This window comes from Phycomyces blakesleeanus (assembly GCF_001638985.1).
Source record: "Phycomyces blakesleeanus NRRL 1555(-) unplaced genomic scaffold PHYBLscaffold_43, whole genome shotgun sequence".
In the NCBI taxonomy this organism is placed as follows: domain Eukaryota; kingdom Fungi; phylum Mucoromycota; class Mucoromycetes; order Mucorales; family Phycomycetaceae; genus Phycomyces; species Phycomyces blakesleeanus.
In genome coordinates, this window is record NW_017265172.1 from 88,313 (window position 1) to 106,208 (window position 17,896).

Sequence of the window (17,896 nt, forward strand, 5' to 3'; positions counted from 1 at the left end):
ACTTGGAATATAAGCACACGATTTATCTCCTTTTAAATCCTCTGCAAATCTTCTTATAATTTTACAACCACATCACTTAAAGTCTACTGTCCATTCAATAAACTGTTCAACTCATCCCTACACATTAATTGTAATTTGTAGTAACTAAACTTCTCATAGGGAAGAGGTAAATAAAACTTGAGGGGAGGCGGGGAGCTCTGCTTTCAAAAAAGTATGTAATTATTTATTAATTTATTCTTTATATAGGTCTATGAATTTATCACCAAAAAAATTTGTGTGTGTCTGGGTAGATTTATGTGTGCGTGGGTGGATTTTGTGGGCCAGACATGGCACAGCGGAGGTACAAATATTAAGAGAGCCAAATTGAATAGTAAGAAAAAGAAACTCTTTATCGATTGATATAAACAATATTATTCTTCATTCGCCAGAGATTCTGGCTGTGTTACCATCAATTCTTTATTGAGACGAAAATTTTAAATAAAAGCTTGCTATTGCTATAATACTATTCTTTATCATCTATTCGCGAGTGGTATATATTATAATAAGGAAGGGAAGGGAAGGGAGGGGACAGCCAGAGTCTCTGTCTCTTCGAATAATAGGTATAGGCCTTCGGCCTTCGGCCTCGGCCAACAATACCATTATTCTATCTCTAATAAATACCATTCTCACAGTAGCTACTTTTTCTAATCTAAATATAATAACCCAAGATTAATTCCGACCACCTCGAATATTATTTTAACTTTTTTAATAAATAACACTCTCACAGTATCTATTTTTCTAATATTAAGATACTAATCCAAAATCAATCACAAATACTTTAATTGTAATGCAGTATAATATTTAAATAAAATTATAATTTGGAATAAGAGGATCAATTAATTGCTATCAAATAATAATAAAAAAAATTAAAGACTAATTGAAAACTTGTAAAAAAGCAAAAATGAAAATGAAAATAAAATAAAATATTAATTTAAATTTCAAATGCCCAGTCTTTTTGGTAGATTGTGGGGCATTTTTGGAACTCAAACGGTCTAAGATGTTTTTAGTAATTTGAAAACACCTGGGAACGTGGCATTTTTGTGAGGCTAGCAGTTCTCGTACACAAAAAAAAATGCGATGGTGTTTCAATATTTTGTTTCTCCTAATGTCGTATAATCAAAAAAGCAAAAACAATTCACTTCGGACTTAACAGCGTACTTTAGAAAAAAATTTACTAAACGGTCTATTTTTTATGTGCTACAAGTAAAGTAGCAAAAAAAGGTCGGCAAGTGAAAATTAAATAATTGGATTTCATATAGTGTTGCACTTTGGTGTGTGTGTATGTTTTTTTTTTAAAAACAAAAACAAAAATAACTAAATCATTTTGACTTTTTTGTACTATCTATGATTTAGAGCTCTAGTATGCTTTATAATGTTATCGATTTACGTATTCACTGCCCATTTGCCCTACCCATTTTTCTAAATTTACGAAAGCCTTTCAATTTTTTACAACTGTCTTGATAGCCAAAAGTTCTCTTGTTCTTATTTTATTATTTTATTATTTTTTACATTTTTACATTTTTTATTTATTTATTTATTTTCTATAAAGATGTTGAAAATACATATATACATACATAAATTTGAATTTTTTTTTAAAAAAGAAATGTTAATAATTTTGAATTGTTTTTTTCTTAAAGCCATGCTTTTTTTTGCTTGTATGCTTACCGAATGCAAGGTCCCAACTCTTTAATACTTTATGTCTTGTAACTTCTTCAGAAGTCAGTCCCTGGGTTCCATAAGTAATTGGAGACAAAAATATAAAGACAGAAAGCTGCATGGTAATTATTATGATTGCGGCAATGTAGGATTTGAAAGACGGGCGAGCTGTAATGAATGTCTCCTTTTTGTGCTTAGATATCGAGCCACAACTTGAGATTGGCAAGTCAATTCCGTCCACAAAAATGTACTGAAACACAGTACCGAGTAATAAATAACTCGCAGTTACAGCAGGAAGGTAATGATGAAGGAATAGAGTACGTCCCATTATATAGAATGGGAAATAATGTAATGCAAAAGTGAGAAAGAAGAAACCGCCAGATTGGGTTAATCGGTGGTGAACAGCTATAAAACACAACATATTATTATTTAAAATGAGATAGATTCACTCGTTACTCAATTCTATCAATGAAATAAAAAGAAGCTAATGATGTACCTGATAGAATGGGCTCATAATTTCTTCTTTTGGCCAATGCGTCTAGTATCAACAGCCCAGCAAAGAAGAAAACACACGTAATAGACAGCCACCAGCCAGCAACATTTCCAGTCATGTATATTTGCTCCTTTGTTGCAGTATTTGTCCAATAAGATATTCCACGCAACATAAGAGGCCATTGGTAAGGATATGTCTGGTATGGATGGGGTTTAGTCAATCTGGAGTTGTGAGATAGCATCTTGAGTTGAAGTTCTGCAAATTTTCTCCAAAATGGAAGATGCCCAAGCTCTCCCTTCTTCTTAGAGTTGATCTCGGTAGCTAAGATATGAATTAATATAAGTAAAGGTTGTTATCCATAAAGAAAAGAAAAAAACCTTCTTTTTTTTGTAACTAACCATTGAGACCAAGAATCTCATCAGCTATCCAATAGTTGCTTGATTCTGAATTCTTCTTATTTCCATTGACTTCTTGATGACCAAGTCCCCAATCAGGAAGAGGCTTTTGGTGTGTCCAGATAGCTACTGCCGTAGATTTATGTAATAGTCTGAAAGGCTTACGATGTGTTTGCCACACATTTCCACTTTCGTGCTCACTCAAGTATACTACAAAAAGTGTTTCTTCATTGCGTTCGCCCAAAGGGACTGTCCTGACTTCTTGGTTGGTTGGCATGTGTGTAGAGGCGACATTGTGAGTCAAGAGGTTAGTTCCAGTTCCAATGTGCTCCAATTGAATAACATCGCCGTGACGCACAGGTATCTTGGTGTCTGCAGCAATTTCCTTTGTTGGTTTGATGCGCCAGTAACTGTTTTCATTTGGCGCTTTGATTCCTGTAACTTGCTGACCTAAGTACACAGGTACACATATACAAATAAGTCATTAAGTCAATAAATAAATAAAAATTAATATAATCTTTGCTGCAGGCCATGCATGTAATGTTTTATTACCTTGACTACTGATACGACCATCTGGGTATCGTAATGGATACGTCAGATTGTGGGAATGAAGATATGCAGAAGTATCCTTGTGCATTATTGAAATACTATCGTAATAATGTATATCTACAAAGTAATAGAAGAAATTGGTTATATTGTCCTTTGTTTTTTCTTCTTCTTCCTTTATTGTTGTTGTTGCTGCCATTCTTTTACCTAATGTTTTCATTAAAAGAGGGCTACTCTTCAACGTAGATTGGAATAATGGACTCATCATCGCATCTCCGGGCCCTGAGTGATCCAGTATAACAAAATGAATATAAAACCAAAAGGTGTATATTGCAGCTGGTATAATTATAAGAGCAAAAGCGCGCGCCAAAAAGTGTTTCATAAATTGCCCCTGAAAGACAAATAGAGATATGGTAAGGATTACTTTCTTCTTTTTTTATATATACAAATAATTGGAGTCTCCATTCTTTCTATTGCTGTGCATACCATAGACAAACCCCTTTGTAGATCCAAAAGCCCCCACAGATCTACTAGCACAGACACACCTACAGTGGCTACAATAAATAGGCCCACCATCTTGACACTTGAGAAATGATATGTTAGGAAGTAAATTTAGATTAATTTATCAAGTAAGCAAAACTTATATATATATATTACCTAAGAGTCATTGCCATCATCACACCTGATAGTATAAGCCAAGACCACCATCCCATAGAAAATGCTCTATTTATTTATTTTGACAAAAAAATATTAGAAAAAGAGATTAAAGTATATATTGACGAAAATTACCGGTGCCTTTGTTTGTGGAACCTAATATATGCGTAAATTGTTCCGAGCATATAGAATATGAGCATACTGTCAAGAAGAATCAAGCGATGTTGGGCAACAAGCGAGTTATCTATTTATTTATACAAGTGTGTGCATGTCAATGAAAACAAGGGGTTTGATAGTTTGTTAAAGCTGTGAATTGGGTGATCTGAAATAATTACCCAAGATATACATGCCAGCCACAAGCGTACATGTTACAACCGAATAACCAGATTGTTTCATAATTGAGTACATAAAAGATGCACTAAAAACATTGAGCATGGCTGGTAAAGCTCGCAGTCCAATGTAAGGTACATCGTTTTCAATGTAGCTCTCTCCAATCTTGTCAAAATTGTAGTGGCCATCATAATCAAGCAAGTAACCTGCACCTGCTATCATTAACTTTGCCAGTGGAGGATGAACATCAAAGAAATAAGAGCGTTTCAAGTAAAATCCAGCAAACTTCCCGAAATGAACTTCATCAAACCTAGATGTAAAGTTGTACATAAACACATTTTCATTAATTCCACTTTCTTTTTCCTTGTGGCATCTTTTGTACAACTATCACTTACACAACCTGGGCTGGATACCAAATCTTGTAAAATGTGATGAAGAAAGCCATGACTGTGACAGTTGTCAGAGCTATTCCATGATATGTTTCTTGTCGAAGCTGACTAGCTTTGGATTTTATGTACTGTTTGGGTGTTTCTACTACGGTTAATTGGGGGCTCATACTAGTTCGGCTTCAAACATGACTACTTATATTCATGTATTCTTTTTCTTTGTATACCTCTTTTAGATTTTCTGTATCTTCAATAGGATTTGGGTGTGTTCCTGGACTATCAAATGTAACACGCCTGCGTCTAAGCAAGGAAGATGCCTCCATAGCAAACAAACCAAAACGATAATAAAAGAATAATAATTGAAAAAGAAGAGATCTATTGTCATTCCAACAAGAAAAGACTGTAGCTATTTATTAAGAAAATTGAAGAAATATATATATACAGCCTCATTATACTATTAGTCTAAAAAAGTGTAAATTACAAAAAAAAATATATATATACATTTAATATATAGGATAAAATATGGAGGTCTTTGTAAAATAAAATAAAATAAAATAAAATAAAATAAAATAGCGCTATGCATTTCAAAACAGCATATTCTTCTATATATAAACATGCACAAATTTACTTGAATATATCTATTGTGTCTGGTCGTTTTGATTACAGGCCATTCGATATCCAACTAATTTTTAATACCTCAAACAAAAATCAGAAAAAAAAGGGGGAAAAACGAAGGAGGAAAGGGAAGGATAAGAAGGCTTGGGTCCACTCGGGGGATTAGGAACGTGAGTTGACTTGTGTCATCCATGGCGTGACCTGATTTTCTGAACAAGACGTCCTTTCCCTCCCCCCTAACTTTGAATTTTCTCTTTTCACATTGTACATCTCATTCCCGCATTTCACTTTCACCTTATTTTATTTTCACCGTAGCTCTTTTACATATTTTTTTGTATAAGCTACAAATTACACCAGGCACTTAATCAAATACTATTATATTTACAAAATGATGAAAATCTGGAGTTTGAAGGCCAAAGAGGCCGCAGCCGAGAAAAAGAAGCCAAAGATAAGCGCAGCACAAATCCGTGTTCAGAAAGGTAAGATGCCCAAATGGCCCTGACTCATTCTCTACTAAGCAAACAAAAAACAAAAACAAAAAACCTTACAGATTTATCTGAATTGGCGATTCCAAAGACTATAAAAATGGAATTTCCTGATCCAGAAGACATTCTCAACTTTAACGTCATAATCACACCTGATGAAGGTAAAAGAAACCTAGATTATAATGAACCAAATCTTAAAGACTTTGATTCCAATTTTTTAAATATATATATATATATGTACATATATTTAGGCTTTTACAAGGACGGAAATTTCTCTTTCACATTTGCAATTAACAATAACTATCCTCATGAACCACCAAAGGTTCACTGCACTCAAAAGGTATGTAAAATAATCATGTTCTTAAAATAAACAAAAAAAACAGTGATAGAACCAAAATGAGCTGACGAAAGTTGCGTGGATAAAGATCTATCACCCCAATCTTGACCTTCAAGGAAATGTGTGCCTGAACATTCTTCGTGAAGACTGGAAGCCTGTACTCTCACTTCACTCTGTATTGGTTGGACTTCAGTACCTGTTCCTGGAACCCAACGCAGATGACCCCTTGAACAAAGGTAAATAAAGAAAAAAAAAAGCGATAATAAATAGAAGGGAACCAATTATCTAAACACCGTATTATATGGGCTACTAACACCTTTCTACAGAGGCTGCAGAGGATTTCAGAGCTAATAGACATGTGTTTGAGAACAACGTAAGGAAGACGCTTCAGGGTGGCTGGTTAAACGGCGTTACATACGACAACGTTATGGCATAAAAGGGAAAAAAATGGAAAACAAACCCAAAACAAAACAAAAGAAGATTATTAAAAAAAATCAACATTAATAAATATTGTGTCAGTTCCTCTATATATTCAAGACTATTATGAAGTTCGTCTCTTTTTGCAACCATGCTATTTTCCAAATGTGGCAAGAGAACTTGCTTCTACTGCCTTTTTGCTTGAACTTGCTAGCAATCCTTGCCCGCTCCGCTTTCTTTTTTTCTTTCTCATCAGCAACTTTGCTTTTGCCTTTTGCTTTGACAAGGCCAGAATGACAACCACCTATGACGCAAACTTACTCTCGGACTGGATGGAAGCAGTTGAACAAAGTGATCTCGATCGGATCTCAGTCCTCTGCCAGAACAATCCAGGGCTACAATGGGTTCCCATCAGTCATGCCATGGTACATGAGATCGCCCATCCTCATCTCAATTCCCAACTTGAACAATGCGAGATTCTTGGCCCATCCTTTGAACCCATCAATGCTTTTCAATACACTATTCTGAAATACATCCATCCAGTTGAAGGGGAAGAATCCTCTTTTGAAAACCAGCAGACCTCTCGCCTTCTTGCCTTCTTCATCGAGGTATGCATATTGTATACACTACTTCACAATGTGTAGGCTATACGAAAATCTAAAATAAGAAGGGGAAAAAATCCAATCAATTGGAATTTTAGGAAGCACGCGTCCAGGATCTGAATAGGCGAACGTGGGGCAGTTGCAGTAACACCACATTACATTTGGCAAGTTTTCTGGGACACCACCAGATTGTGAAACAATTGCTCGATAGGGGGGCTACAATGGATATTCCGAACGATTCTGGGTGCTTACCAAGGGATGTAACAGGCGTGTACGAAAGAGTCCGACCTAGACCTGTTTCTACACGGCCCTTACCTTTGGGCTTTGATGAAGACGAAAAGAAACAAAAACGTGAAGACGTACGATTGAGACCCAATTACAGTACACCTGATAGATTTAAACAGCTTCGCCAATTAGCAGAATCTAGCACTGTTGAAAAAAAGGCTGAGAATAAAGAACAGCAAAAGAAAGACGGCCATTACTTCAAGATGGGCAGAGTGGAGGAGACTAAACTCAAGGTGCTCAATGACGAAGAAGCTGAATTGGAAAAACAACGTGCTCGCAGACAAAAGGAAGTAGACTCACTTGCGAAGCGGTCGGCAGTGAAAAACAATCCATTCGTGAAGCGAAAAGAACAACTACAACGTTCATCAACCATTGTTCTTCAGTCAAACGCAACTTCCGAAGCTCCTGATGAATTGTTGGATCCCAGCGAACGCTGTGATTCAAAGGTTATTTCAGCTTTGAAGGATAAATCTTATGTATCTTCGAGTGTATTTCGGCAAGCCGATCCCGCAGACGGGACACGGCTCTCACTCTTACCTGGCCAATTGACTTCCCCAATCCCTTCTCCTTCATCAAGTCATACCTATGCGGACAACCGGACCCGGTCGGTTTACATCCCCCAGATTTATGGTACTCCAACAGAAAAAAACACTAACGTTGAAGAACAAGAGGCGCAAACACAACACACTAAGAAAGATAAAGGAAAAGCAGTTGAATTAGTGGACGAAGATATAAAAATAGACCAGATGTCTCATAGTACTGCTGTAAAATCTGAGGCTGACAACGAATTTACCCCAAGAGAGATTCACATAGAAACAAAGCGAGCAAGTGTGTCATCTGAAAGTAGTTCAGAAGATACTTCCGAGATCATTTCCGTGGCGGATGAAATCAAACTTGCTATTGAAGCTGGAATTTTAAAATCAGTAAATACAAATACAACTACCACAGCAACAGCAGCAGCAGCAACAGAAGCAGAGTATGAAAGCCACAGTGTCATGTCTTCCCCAACATCAGTCGATAGTTTCTCTAGTCGAAGATTGAGTGGAAGTCAAAAGGCGCATTGGTCGGCGGCAATGCCTTCATGGACATTTTCTCTGGACCAAGACTTCAAGCTACCTGGATTGAATGCATTACAGAATGATAATGATAGTACAGAGTCTGAGAATGATAACAAAATTGACAAGGAACTTCCTCAGGTCTCTGAACCTGAAGACATCGAATACGAGGAGAGCGAACACGAGGACAGCGGCCTAGAAGAAAACACAAGTGAAAAAAGCGATCACGAAAAAGATCTTCGCGAATCGTGTGATGTTCAGGAGAATCCAGCAAAAGATAACCAATTTCTATCGAGTGATCGCCACGAAATAAAGAAAGAGGAGTCTACGAGTACCAAATGCTTGTCTCCAATCCCAGGGCATATTCCCAATCGAGCAAACACCGATCCACTAGTCTCATCCGTTAGTCTCCCAACGTCTATGCTCGTCGATAGCTTAAATATCCAGCCCCTTGCTCCGTTGCTAGCATTGTCTCCAAGCTACAGTGATAATACATCAAGTCACGACGCGTCTTACGGAAGTATTGCTGTGAGATCTACATCTATCTACAGTAGACGACCGCAGCTATTAAGTCCTTACTCAGGAGATGAGAAATCTTGGGGAGGTACTCCGTCAATTGACGGTCCTCGAGGAGAATCCGAAATAAGTAACTCAATGAGAGATCCTGAACATCACACTCTCAGACCGCGCATGAGTTTAAGCAGTCGTAGCTTAAACGAGCAGAAAACACAGCGCGGCAAGCTTTATGTACGCATTAATGGGGCCCACAATCTCCTACTTCCTTTACCACGGGAGCAAACATACGCAAGGTGTGTGGTGAGCGACGGAAGATATGAGTACATGTCTCGATACGAAACACTGGGCCAGGATGTCAATTTTGACTATGAATGTATCATTGACACTTATCCTGATATGATTATCACCGTATCGCTTCATGTCAGACCTGACCAGCACGTCAGATCAAAAGCACCCATCACACGATTATTTACCTCTACACGCAAGCGGAAAGAAACCCTGTCAGGGTATGTTAGCCAGTATGATGGTGCAATTGGTCAAACACGATTTGCACTAGTTCACATGCTGCATGCATGCTATCAAAAGCCTTATGAAGCCAACTTTGATTGTTTTAATGCCTGGTATGATCGTTCTTCTCGAGAGAAACAGCGCGAGAAAAAAAATGGACCCGACCAGGACATTCTAAAGGTAGTCGGGAGTTTGAGTATCGAGACATTATATTTACCTGTCATGGATCCATTACAAGTAAGTGAAAGTGAAATAACTATATAAAACACAATTATCTCATTTGCTCTCGTGTTTTTCTATAGCCTGTCCCACTTACTTTAAAAGAATGTAACATGGCTCTTCAAGCTTATCAATGGGAAGAAAAACAACAGAGTGGCAGAGATAATTAATAATAGAAATCATAATCATATACATATACACTTTTTAGAATACAGGTTACCTATAGACTCCAACTTGAGAAAAAAAGAAAACATTCATATAATAAAATACATTAGTAGTAAGAGATTTGCACATAATTTTCATCTCTTCTACTCATTTCATAAGCATCACAAGTCACACAAGATATATTAGCTTATATTCTATACATTTCGAAACAATTTTCTTCTGCTAAGAAACAGCTTAGTATAGTATATACAGTAACTATCTTCTTTTCTCTTTAGTAAAGATTATTTATGGTTTCATTTGTGCAAAGTAAAAAGAATCGAGGTTTATGACTTTCTATATGAAGCTTATGGTTATAAAGCCCTAAAGGAAAATGCGGAAACTGTAACAATTTTAAGCATGAAAAAAGTCTAAACTTTTTATTACGGGACCTAATTTTAACTTCACTTTCTACCCATAGGCACACTTTATCAGTAATGAATAAGTTTGGTTCTCGACTCACCCGCTTCTCTTGTCTTCCGGCTTCTCGCTAAAATTCATTTATCACCCTTCTGCTTGAATGCACCTACTCATAAACCGAATGGTTACAAAATATAAAACAAAAAGTATCTGATATTTATTTTGACTTTTTTTTTTATATATTTATTATTTTGGACATAGAAATTTCAAAGTGGGTTGAATGGGAAAGAAAATGAATTGCAAAACGTAAAACTATCGGATATTTGCCCAAACTTTAAAGCTCAATACCCAAATAAAAAAAAAATCGGTGCGCAAAAGAAAAATCACAATGCACAAGAATGACTGGAAAAGCCTAATTTTTTTTTATTTTGTCCCTTATACTTCAAGTTTGCCATGGCAACACCATTGGATACAACTGAGCAAAGAATCTATTATCAGAAGCCAGATGCCATTGACTCCCCTATTTATGACAAACCAAATGCCTATGACGATGACGATGTCAACTTACCACCTCCTGCTCGTTACAGTACAGAAATTGCTGTAGACAACCTCGCTATTTTCCAAACCAAGGATGACACCAAGGTTGCAGATGTACACAGTCTTTCTGAGATTACTCCAGTTGACATCCCGTCTGAAAGTCAAGAATCTGCCGAAAGCTTGAATGACAGTCAAAACATTACATCCGCTCTCTTGAGTCATGCGCCCTCCATTAGCCTGCAATCAACTGTTTCAGAAGATGTTGTGTATTCATTGTCAACAATGTCAACCATGAGTCTTCCAGAACCAGGAAGTCCTTCTACAAGCACTAATAGTGTGGGTAGCACTGCCAGTCTTGGAACAAAGCAAATGCTTCTCGACAAACTCAGGAGAAAAACCAAACAGGATATGCTTGTTTTTGATATCAAAAAACAAAGTTTGCTAAATTCCAGTGAACATGAAATCTACCTCGCTGGGTCGAATAAGTTAGCTTACCGTAAGGTCCAACCTCATTCATATTCATGGGGATTCCAAAACACACTATCTCGTGCTCCAGGGCATAACTCGGGTTATGGTGAGCCAACAGAGAAGGAGTGTAAGGTAGCAGAAGCAAGACGCCGTGCGTTCCAAAAGGAAATCACAGTAGAATATGGAGACTACCACACAGAAGAAGATAGCATCCATGGACCTGACACACTTATATCTCATGATCTTATCAACAAGACAAACTCACATTTACTTTTTGTGTACGAAACTGAGTTCAGTTCTTACTGTCTACGCTGGAGACGCCCTAGTATTCTTTCACATGATATGCTTTGCGAGATTTTGCTGACAAGAAAGAGCAGAGGGCTAGGATCATTTATCGGCAAAGAAGATACGCCTGAGTGGAGGGTTATTGCTTCGTTCAAAAGTCGTATTATGGGATACTTGCTACAAGTTGGTCAGCTTTCTATTGACCGACAGGCTTTAGTGATGGTGGATCGTCCGGATCACATGGAGGCCGATTTGCTTATAACATGTTGCACACTCATTGATTTGATGCGGGAGGTAGTTGAGAAAGCTGTCGGACTAGGTAACGGAGGCGTTGCTAGTAGTGATTAGAAAACCAAAGAGGTAAACCACCCCAAGAATATACCAAAGTAGAGCATATACACCCAATCATTGTATGCCACGATGTCTCTATTCCCGTACCGTGTATTTGATAAATTTCAAATACTGTATTTCCATTAATTATTCATTAACTACAATAAAATCTTTGCTCAAAAAATATTTTCATACAAAAAAGTTACAAAATTATTTTTGGATGGTTTTATAATTTTTATTATATAACTGCAGCAATTACCTGTTTTCGTGTATGAATATATGTTTTGAGATTGCTTTCTTTAAAGGAAGAATAAAGCATACATATAAAGTAAAATAAACTTTTTTCTTTCGTGCATTCACTATTTATTTATTTAATATATTTAATAGGTATGTGAAATATGTCTTTGGTCTCTTTTAAGATATTATTTTCTTATGCAACCTCTTACTCTCACAGCCTTGCTTCCGTATAGACAATAAAAAAGGGTAAAAGAAATTACAAGGAAAAGTGAACAGGAAATAACATGTTCATTATTACCTTGAGCTTGTTATTTCCTCGATGCCTCCAAAAATACTCTCTACAAAATATTTCTATATAATATATACATATATTAACAGAGAATTGAGATAAATAGACACATTAAGATTTTTTTTTTAAAAAAAGAGAAAAGCAATGATACTTGCTTATTAAATAAGCTCAATTATGGACAACTTTTTATAGTCTATCAAGGCATTTATTTTATAAATAGTGTATTAGGAGTATATCCAGGTATTCGAAATGTATTCCTTAATATCGAGGATAATACAAAGGTTTCTTGTACGAGACCAATATTTTCGGTTTGATTACTCAATAGAGCGATAAAAATATATCATAATATACGCACTTTATGTTTTCATTCACAACAAGTACGTCTCGAAAAAATATGAATATAGTCTGATTACTTTATTTTTCTTATATTAAAGAATATCATTGTCGGTAAAAGAAGGCACAGAGCAAAGCTGGTGTGTAGAGACAATTAGGGACTAAGTTTGCGATGCGAGTGGTTCGAATCAAGGAATTATACATCCATATCCAGTAATGCATCATCATCGAGTGCATTTTGCTCATTCTTTCTATCGTCACTCTCCTCCGCTTCCTCTTCTTCTTCTTCAATCTCCTCTTCCTCTTCAACCTCTTCTTCTTCGACTTCGTCTTCAACCTCTTCGTCTTCCTCATCACCATGTTTAGCTTTCTTGGCTTGCTCTTGGCCTTCCAATACGCTTTCTTCATCTTCGTCTTCGTCTAAGTTACGTTTCTGACCTTTTACAGAAAAGTCATGGCCATCTATTTCCATTACTTCGTCGCGAGTTCCCGAGCTCTCCCCTTCCTCCAACTTCTTTTCCTTTTTACGCAATTTCTTGTCAGACTGCAACTGCTGATAAGCTACCGTCATGTTCACACATAATTAACATTAAGAAACATCACAAAAACTTAAGGAGGTTTAGTACATACCAACAAATGCTTCTTTTAGTTGAGGTGTTAAATGATCAAGTTCAAGGATCTCCATAGCTTTGAAAACATCGGCGGCAGAAATGGTCTTGTGATTGGCACTCTTTGCAATGTCATTGGCACTGTAATTCAAAAGGTTTAAGAATAATTGAAGGATAACAGATAAATATATATATATTTAAATTAAACATACACTGTGCTAAGATAGTTGATGAATACGGTAGATGCCTTGCTCACAGCTAATTTGGCGTCTTTTTGAAGTGCAGTCCCAGCCGGAAGCTTATACCAAGCGACACTGGTAAGGAGGATGAATGCTCAGTAGATTCGCTATCACTCTTACTTACGGCATTCTTAAGTACTCTGGCTACGTTGGCCTTTGGCAATTCATTGTCTTCGATGGATGACATTTGATATTATGTAGTTTGTGAGGGAGAGAAAGGATAACGCGCTCTTGTGAGTAGATTTTTACATAGCTTCATTTCCCAGTCACGACTTCCTGTTTTTGGTTTGAATTGCTGAAATGAAAGTCACGGAGAGTCTTTTAATTACAGTTTCTACTTGAGATTGAAGGTGTTCGTGGAATAGCATGGCTCTTCCCGCTAAGTCTCCGCCACCCCTACCAAGGGACCCCTCACCACCTCCTGGCTCACCCACGCCATCACTCAACACTCCATCTACACCAACTGGCTCACCACCATTGTCTCCATCTTACGTAGCTGCGGCTGTTAAGTCTGTAGACAATTCTTGTACATCTCGCATCATCGACTCCATCGCTGGTAATGGCGCTCCACGCATATGGAAAGAAGGCTCCTCTCCATTTTCTGTTTTCTACGAGGTCCCTGCTGAGGGAAACCCTCTCCGTCCTTTGTTCTTTGAGGCTCTTAACACCGCTTTCCTATTGGGTGTTGGCCGCGGCCTCACATATGCCTCTCGTACTTCCCGCACCTCCTTCGAATTCCATCTAGTAGGCCAAGAAGCATGCTCGCGCGCATGCCAAGTTGGCTTTCCTTTTAATGGACGTACTGTCTTCGCTTCTCCTGCCATTCCTTCGACGTTTAAGCTCTTGCGCTTACGTGTGTCTCGACTTCCTCTTCACGGATATGCGGATTTTGATGAACTTGCCGAGAATCTTCGCCGCTGCCTTGCTATATACGGACAGGTTCAGGAAATATCCTTGAATTTGAAATATAACTACCCCGACGGCACAGGCACCATCCATATGCTACGCCCACCTAATCCTGATCTTCATATGCGTCACTTGGAACATGAGATCAAGTATAATGAAACTACAACTTTCCTTGCCACTTGGGCACGTATGGGTACTCATTGTACTTTCTGTAAAGAGATGGGTCACGAGAAAGAAGCTTGCACCAAGCGACCCAAAGAAACCCGCACCTGCTTCCGCTGTGGTAAGGTTGGTCACCTTGCCCATCAATGCCCACGAAACGAGGAAGCCGAATCAAAACGCCCTCGCAAAACTGCTCGCTCCCCAACCCATGCCCCTGCACCCCCAGCCGCTCAGATGTATCATGGTCTTCTACCCTCTGAAACAATCTACGGCTCACAGCACGCCCCGCAGAACATACCCCTACCTCCATTGGCTACTGAATCCCTTTCTAGACCACGCGCGGCCCCGGGTGCCATTCCGGGTGTTCTTCCCGCCAACCATCCTGACTTCCTGATAGAAGCAGCGGCTAGTACTGGCATGGATGACAACGTCCAATTGGTTAAGACCAGTGATGGCGAACTTGGTAACGAAGAGACGAAGAAAAGCGACGATGAGGAATACTACAGCGACGATGACATCGATGAGGTCGCCAAGTATTTCGCTCAAATGGAAAATGATCCCATGGATGGTGAAAATGACGGTGGACAAGATCCTCCAAATCCAGCTCTTACTTTATGATTAAAATCTCCACGATAAACTGTCGAGGCCTGGCCAAATTGGCCAACCCCACCTTACGCTCATTATTTATACGCCACCTACGCTCTCAGCATGTCGATATACTCGCCCTGCAAGAAACTCATGCTTCCTCTATGGATATACAGAACACATTCAATATGCAGTTTAGGACTACTTCCTCAGTTTGGTCCCAACATTGTGGTTTAGTGTGCCTAACTCCTATGATTTCTATTGTCAACCCTTTAACCTCTGTCTGTGGCCGATGTATATCTGCTACAGTTGAGCATGCCAACAATAATTTTTCCCCTTTTCAGATCTGTGTGGTATATGCCCCAGCTACAGTTGGACAGCGGTATAAATTCCTATCTGCCCTGCTTGCTAACTCTTTATTATTGCCCACTCATCCTTCACGCTTCATCCTGCTGGGAGATTTTAATCACTCCTATCACACTCGTTCACCTCGGCCCCGACTTGCACCTCATACGTGGCTCCAATTCCTCTCTGACCACCTCTTTGACTGTGTCACTATGCCTGATTCTACCCCTATGCCTACCTTCCATCGCGGCACAACGTCCTCCACCTTGGACTATATATTCTCCTCTTCCGATATGTTTTCCCACCGCATTTCGTCTTCCGTGGATTATATTCATCCGCAATGGTCAGACCATTTCCTACTTTCCGCATCTTTTCTCTTTGATTCAGGCACTGTCTTGGGGAAAGGCCTATGGCGTGCCAACCCACGTCTGTCCTACAACCAGCATTTCTGCCTCCAGCTTGACTCTCACATTCATTCCCTCGTCCACTCTCTACCAACATCTCTATCTGTTCAAGAACAGTGGGATAGTCTCAAAACCGATGTCATCCATTTTATCCGCTCTTATTGCCGTCGCCTTCGCCGCAACCTCACTACGATAGAAGCCCAGTTGCAGAGCAAGCGCGCGCACCTGATACAAAAGTACCGACTCAACCCCTCCATTAACTTCCAGCTTCCTTTTGTGGAACGACAGATTCAGGACATACAACACGAAAAGGTAGAAACACAGGCATTGCGCGCTGGAAAACACTGGCGGGAACAGGGTGAGACCTCTGCCGGTTACTTGAAACGTACGATTGAAACACGACAAGTCCGTAAGACGATCTCTGGCCTACGCCACCCCTTCACCAACGTCCTTTCGACACAGCCTTCTATCATGACCGATTCCGCGGCTGCATTTTATAAAGATTTGTATTCCCCCGATGACATTGAGCAAACCGCTGTAGACGACCTTCTACATAATCTTCCGACTCATATTGTTCTCTCTGACGCTCTTGTAAACAAACTCACTTCCTCCTTTTCCATCGTAGACATACGAGAAGGTGCGCAGCGGTCTCCTTCCGCCAGCAGTCCCGGTCCCGACGGGATACCCTATGAAATCCTTCGTCTCCTTTTTGACCATCCCGCGTGTGCTCATATCTTGGAAAAGCTTTACAATGACGCTCTCACCACTAGAGTTTTTCCTGCCTCTTGGCAATCTACTTGTCTCTCCTTGCTACCGAAGAAAGGAGACCTTACATCTTTGAAGAACTGGCGACCTATTGCCTTGATTAACACTGATGCAAAGGTCTTTACTCGACTACTCAATGCCCGTATGATTCCTGCTGCCAGCTCAATTGTGTCTCAATATCAAACCGGGTTTGTGAGGGGAAGGTTCATTGCTGACAATGGCATGCTCGTCAAGACCATTATGGAACAGGCCCGGCTCACTCAATCCACCAGTATTGGCTTGCTCTTGGATCAAGAAAAGGCTTACGATCGTGTACACCCCTCGTACCTGCGACAAGTCCTGCGCCATTTCCGTTTTCCTTCCTCTCTCGTCGATTGTATTTGCAACCTATTCTTCTCTACTCGAATACGAGTCAATGTGAACGGTCATATCTCCCGAGAACTTGTTCAGCACCGCGGTCTCCGACAGGGCGATCCTCTGTCCCCCGTTCTCTTCAATCTCGCCTTTGAGCCTCTTCTACGCCGCCTCCAACATGACCCTGAATTTTCTGGGTTTCTCCCACCTATCTCGCCAATCCTTCCAGCCCCCCCTCCAGTCAAATGTCTTGCATATGCGGACGATGTCATTGTTTTCCTCTCCACACCCGAATGTTTCACACGCCTCCACACACATCTTGCCACTTACTCTCGGGCCTCCAATGCCAAGATCAACATGGCCAAGACGGAGGCCATATCGCTTTCGGGACAACCACTTCCTCACTGGATCACGTTCCTACAGGCCCACCAAATAACATCCTGGCACGACTGTCCTTGTCCTGACTCCCTCCGCTACCTTGGCTTCCCTCTTGTCAGTTCGATTGCCCAACGCGATGCCTTTTGTTCCTCATTGTTAACAACCATACAATCTTCCTGCGCCATACACCTCACTCGATCCTTATCGATCCGGGGGCGTGCCACCGTTCTCAATACTCTCATTCTCTCCCGTCTCTGGCATGTCCTACGCGTGATCTCTGTTCCTGTGTCGTTTCTCGATAAAGTGAAGTCGGCCATGGGTCAGTTCTTGCAGCACCGAATGTTTCCTCCCATTAAGCTGTCCACTCTTTGTCTCCCTCTTCGTTCTGGCGGCCTTGGAGTATTAGATCCTTCTATACAACAAGGTGCTTTTCAGCTGCGTTGGTTACGTCCTCTCTGTCTCTCTCCTCACTCCACCTCTGGCTTAGTTCCTCCTTGACTGTCCTTTCTCTTACGTTATCATACGTCTGGCACCGACCCCCGATTGACACTTCTCTTCCACGATCTTCGCCCC

At 39.7% G+C, this 17,896-nt stretch overlaps 5 protein-coding genes across 5 annotated transcripts; 4 read left to right on the forward strand and 1 right to left on the reverse strand.

Annotated features, from left to right (window-relative positions):
• Positions 1-1,569: 1,569 nt before the first annotated feature.
• PHYBLDRAFT_175967 (glycosyltransferase family 39 protein) lies at positions 1,570-4,669 on the reverse strand (the record flags this gene model as incomplete). Its single annotated transcript, XM_018437615.1, has 11 exons — positions 1,570-1,580; positions 1,705-2,100; positions 2,192-2,509; positions 2,587-3,033; positions 3,136-3,249; positions 3,337-3,520; positions 3,616-3,712; positions 3,787-3,852; positions 3,919-4,027; positions 4,119-4,423; positions 4,509-4,669. The coding sequence occupies 11 exons, from the start codon at positions 4,667-4,669 to the stop codon at positions 1,570-1,572; spliced, it is 2,208 nt and encodes a 735-aa protein (XP_018283621.1).
• Positions 4,670-5,396: 727 nt separating this feature from the next.
• On the forward strand, positions 5,397-6,470 carry PHYBLDRAFT_160803 (hypothetical protein). Its single transcript, XM_018434259.1, has 5 exons — positions 5,397-5,593; positions 5,665-5,760; positions 5,851-5,939; positions 6,025-6,172; positions 6,263-6,470. Exons 1-5 carry the CDS (start codon positions 5,503-5,505, stop codon positions 6,370-6,372), a joined length of 534 nt encoding a protein of 177 aa, XP_018283622.1. The 5' UTR covers positions 5,397-5,502; the 3' UTR covers positions 6,373-6,470.
• A 2,633-nt stretch (positions 6,471-9,103) lies between these two features.
• Positions 9,104-9,867, forward strand: PHYBLDRAFT_160804 (hypothetical protein). The gene is made up of 2 exons (XM_018434260.1): positions 9,104-9,555; positions 9,621-9,867. Exons 1-2 carry the CDS (start codon positions 9,136-9,138, stop codon positions 9,705-9,707), a joined length of 507 nt encoding a protein of 168 aa, XP_018283623.1. The 5' UTR covers positions 9,104-9,135; the 3' UTR covers positions 9,708-9,867.
• A 684-nt stretch (positions 9,868-10,551) lies between these two features.
• PHYBLDRAFT_153271 (hypothetical protein) lies at positions 10,552-11,736 on the forward strand (the record flags this gene model as incomplete). The annotated part of the gene is made up of 1 exon (XM_018433104.1): positions 10,552-11,736. One exon carries the CDS (start codon positions 10,552-10,554, stop codon positions 11,734-11,736), a length of 1,185 nt encoding a protein of 394 aa, XP_018283624.1.
• Positions 11,737-13,790: 2,054 nt separating this feature from the next.
• PHYBLDRAFT_175972 (CCHC-type zinc finger transcription factor) lies at positions 13,791-15,110 on the forward strand (the record flags this gene model as incomplete). Its single annotated transcript, XM_018437616.1, has 1 exon — positions 13,791-15,110. One exon carries the CDS (start codon positions 13,791-13,793, stop codon positions 15,108-15,110), a length of 1,320 nt encoding a protein of 439 aa, XP_018283625.1.
• Between the last annotated feature and the right edge of the window lie 2,786 nt (positions 15,111-17,896).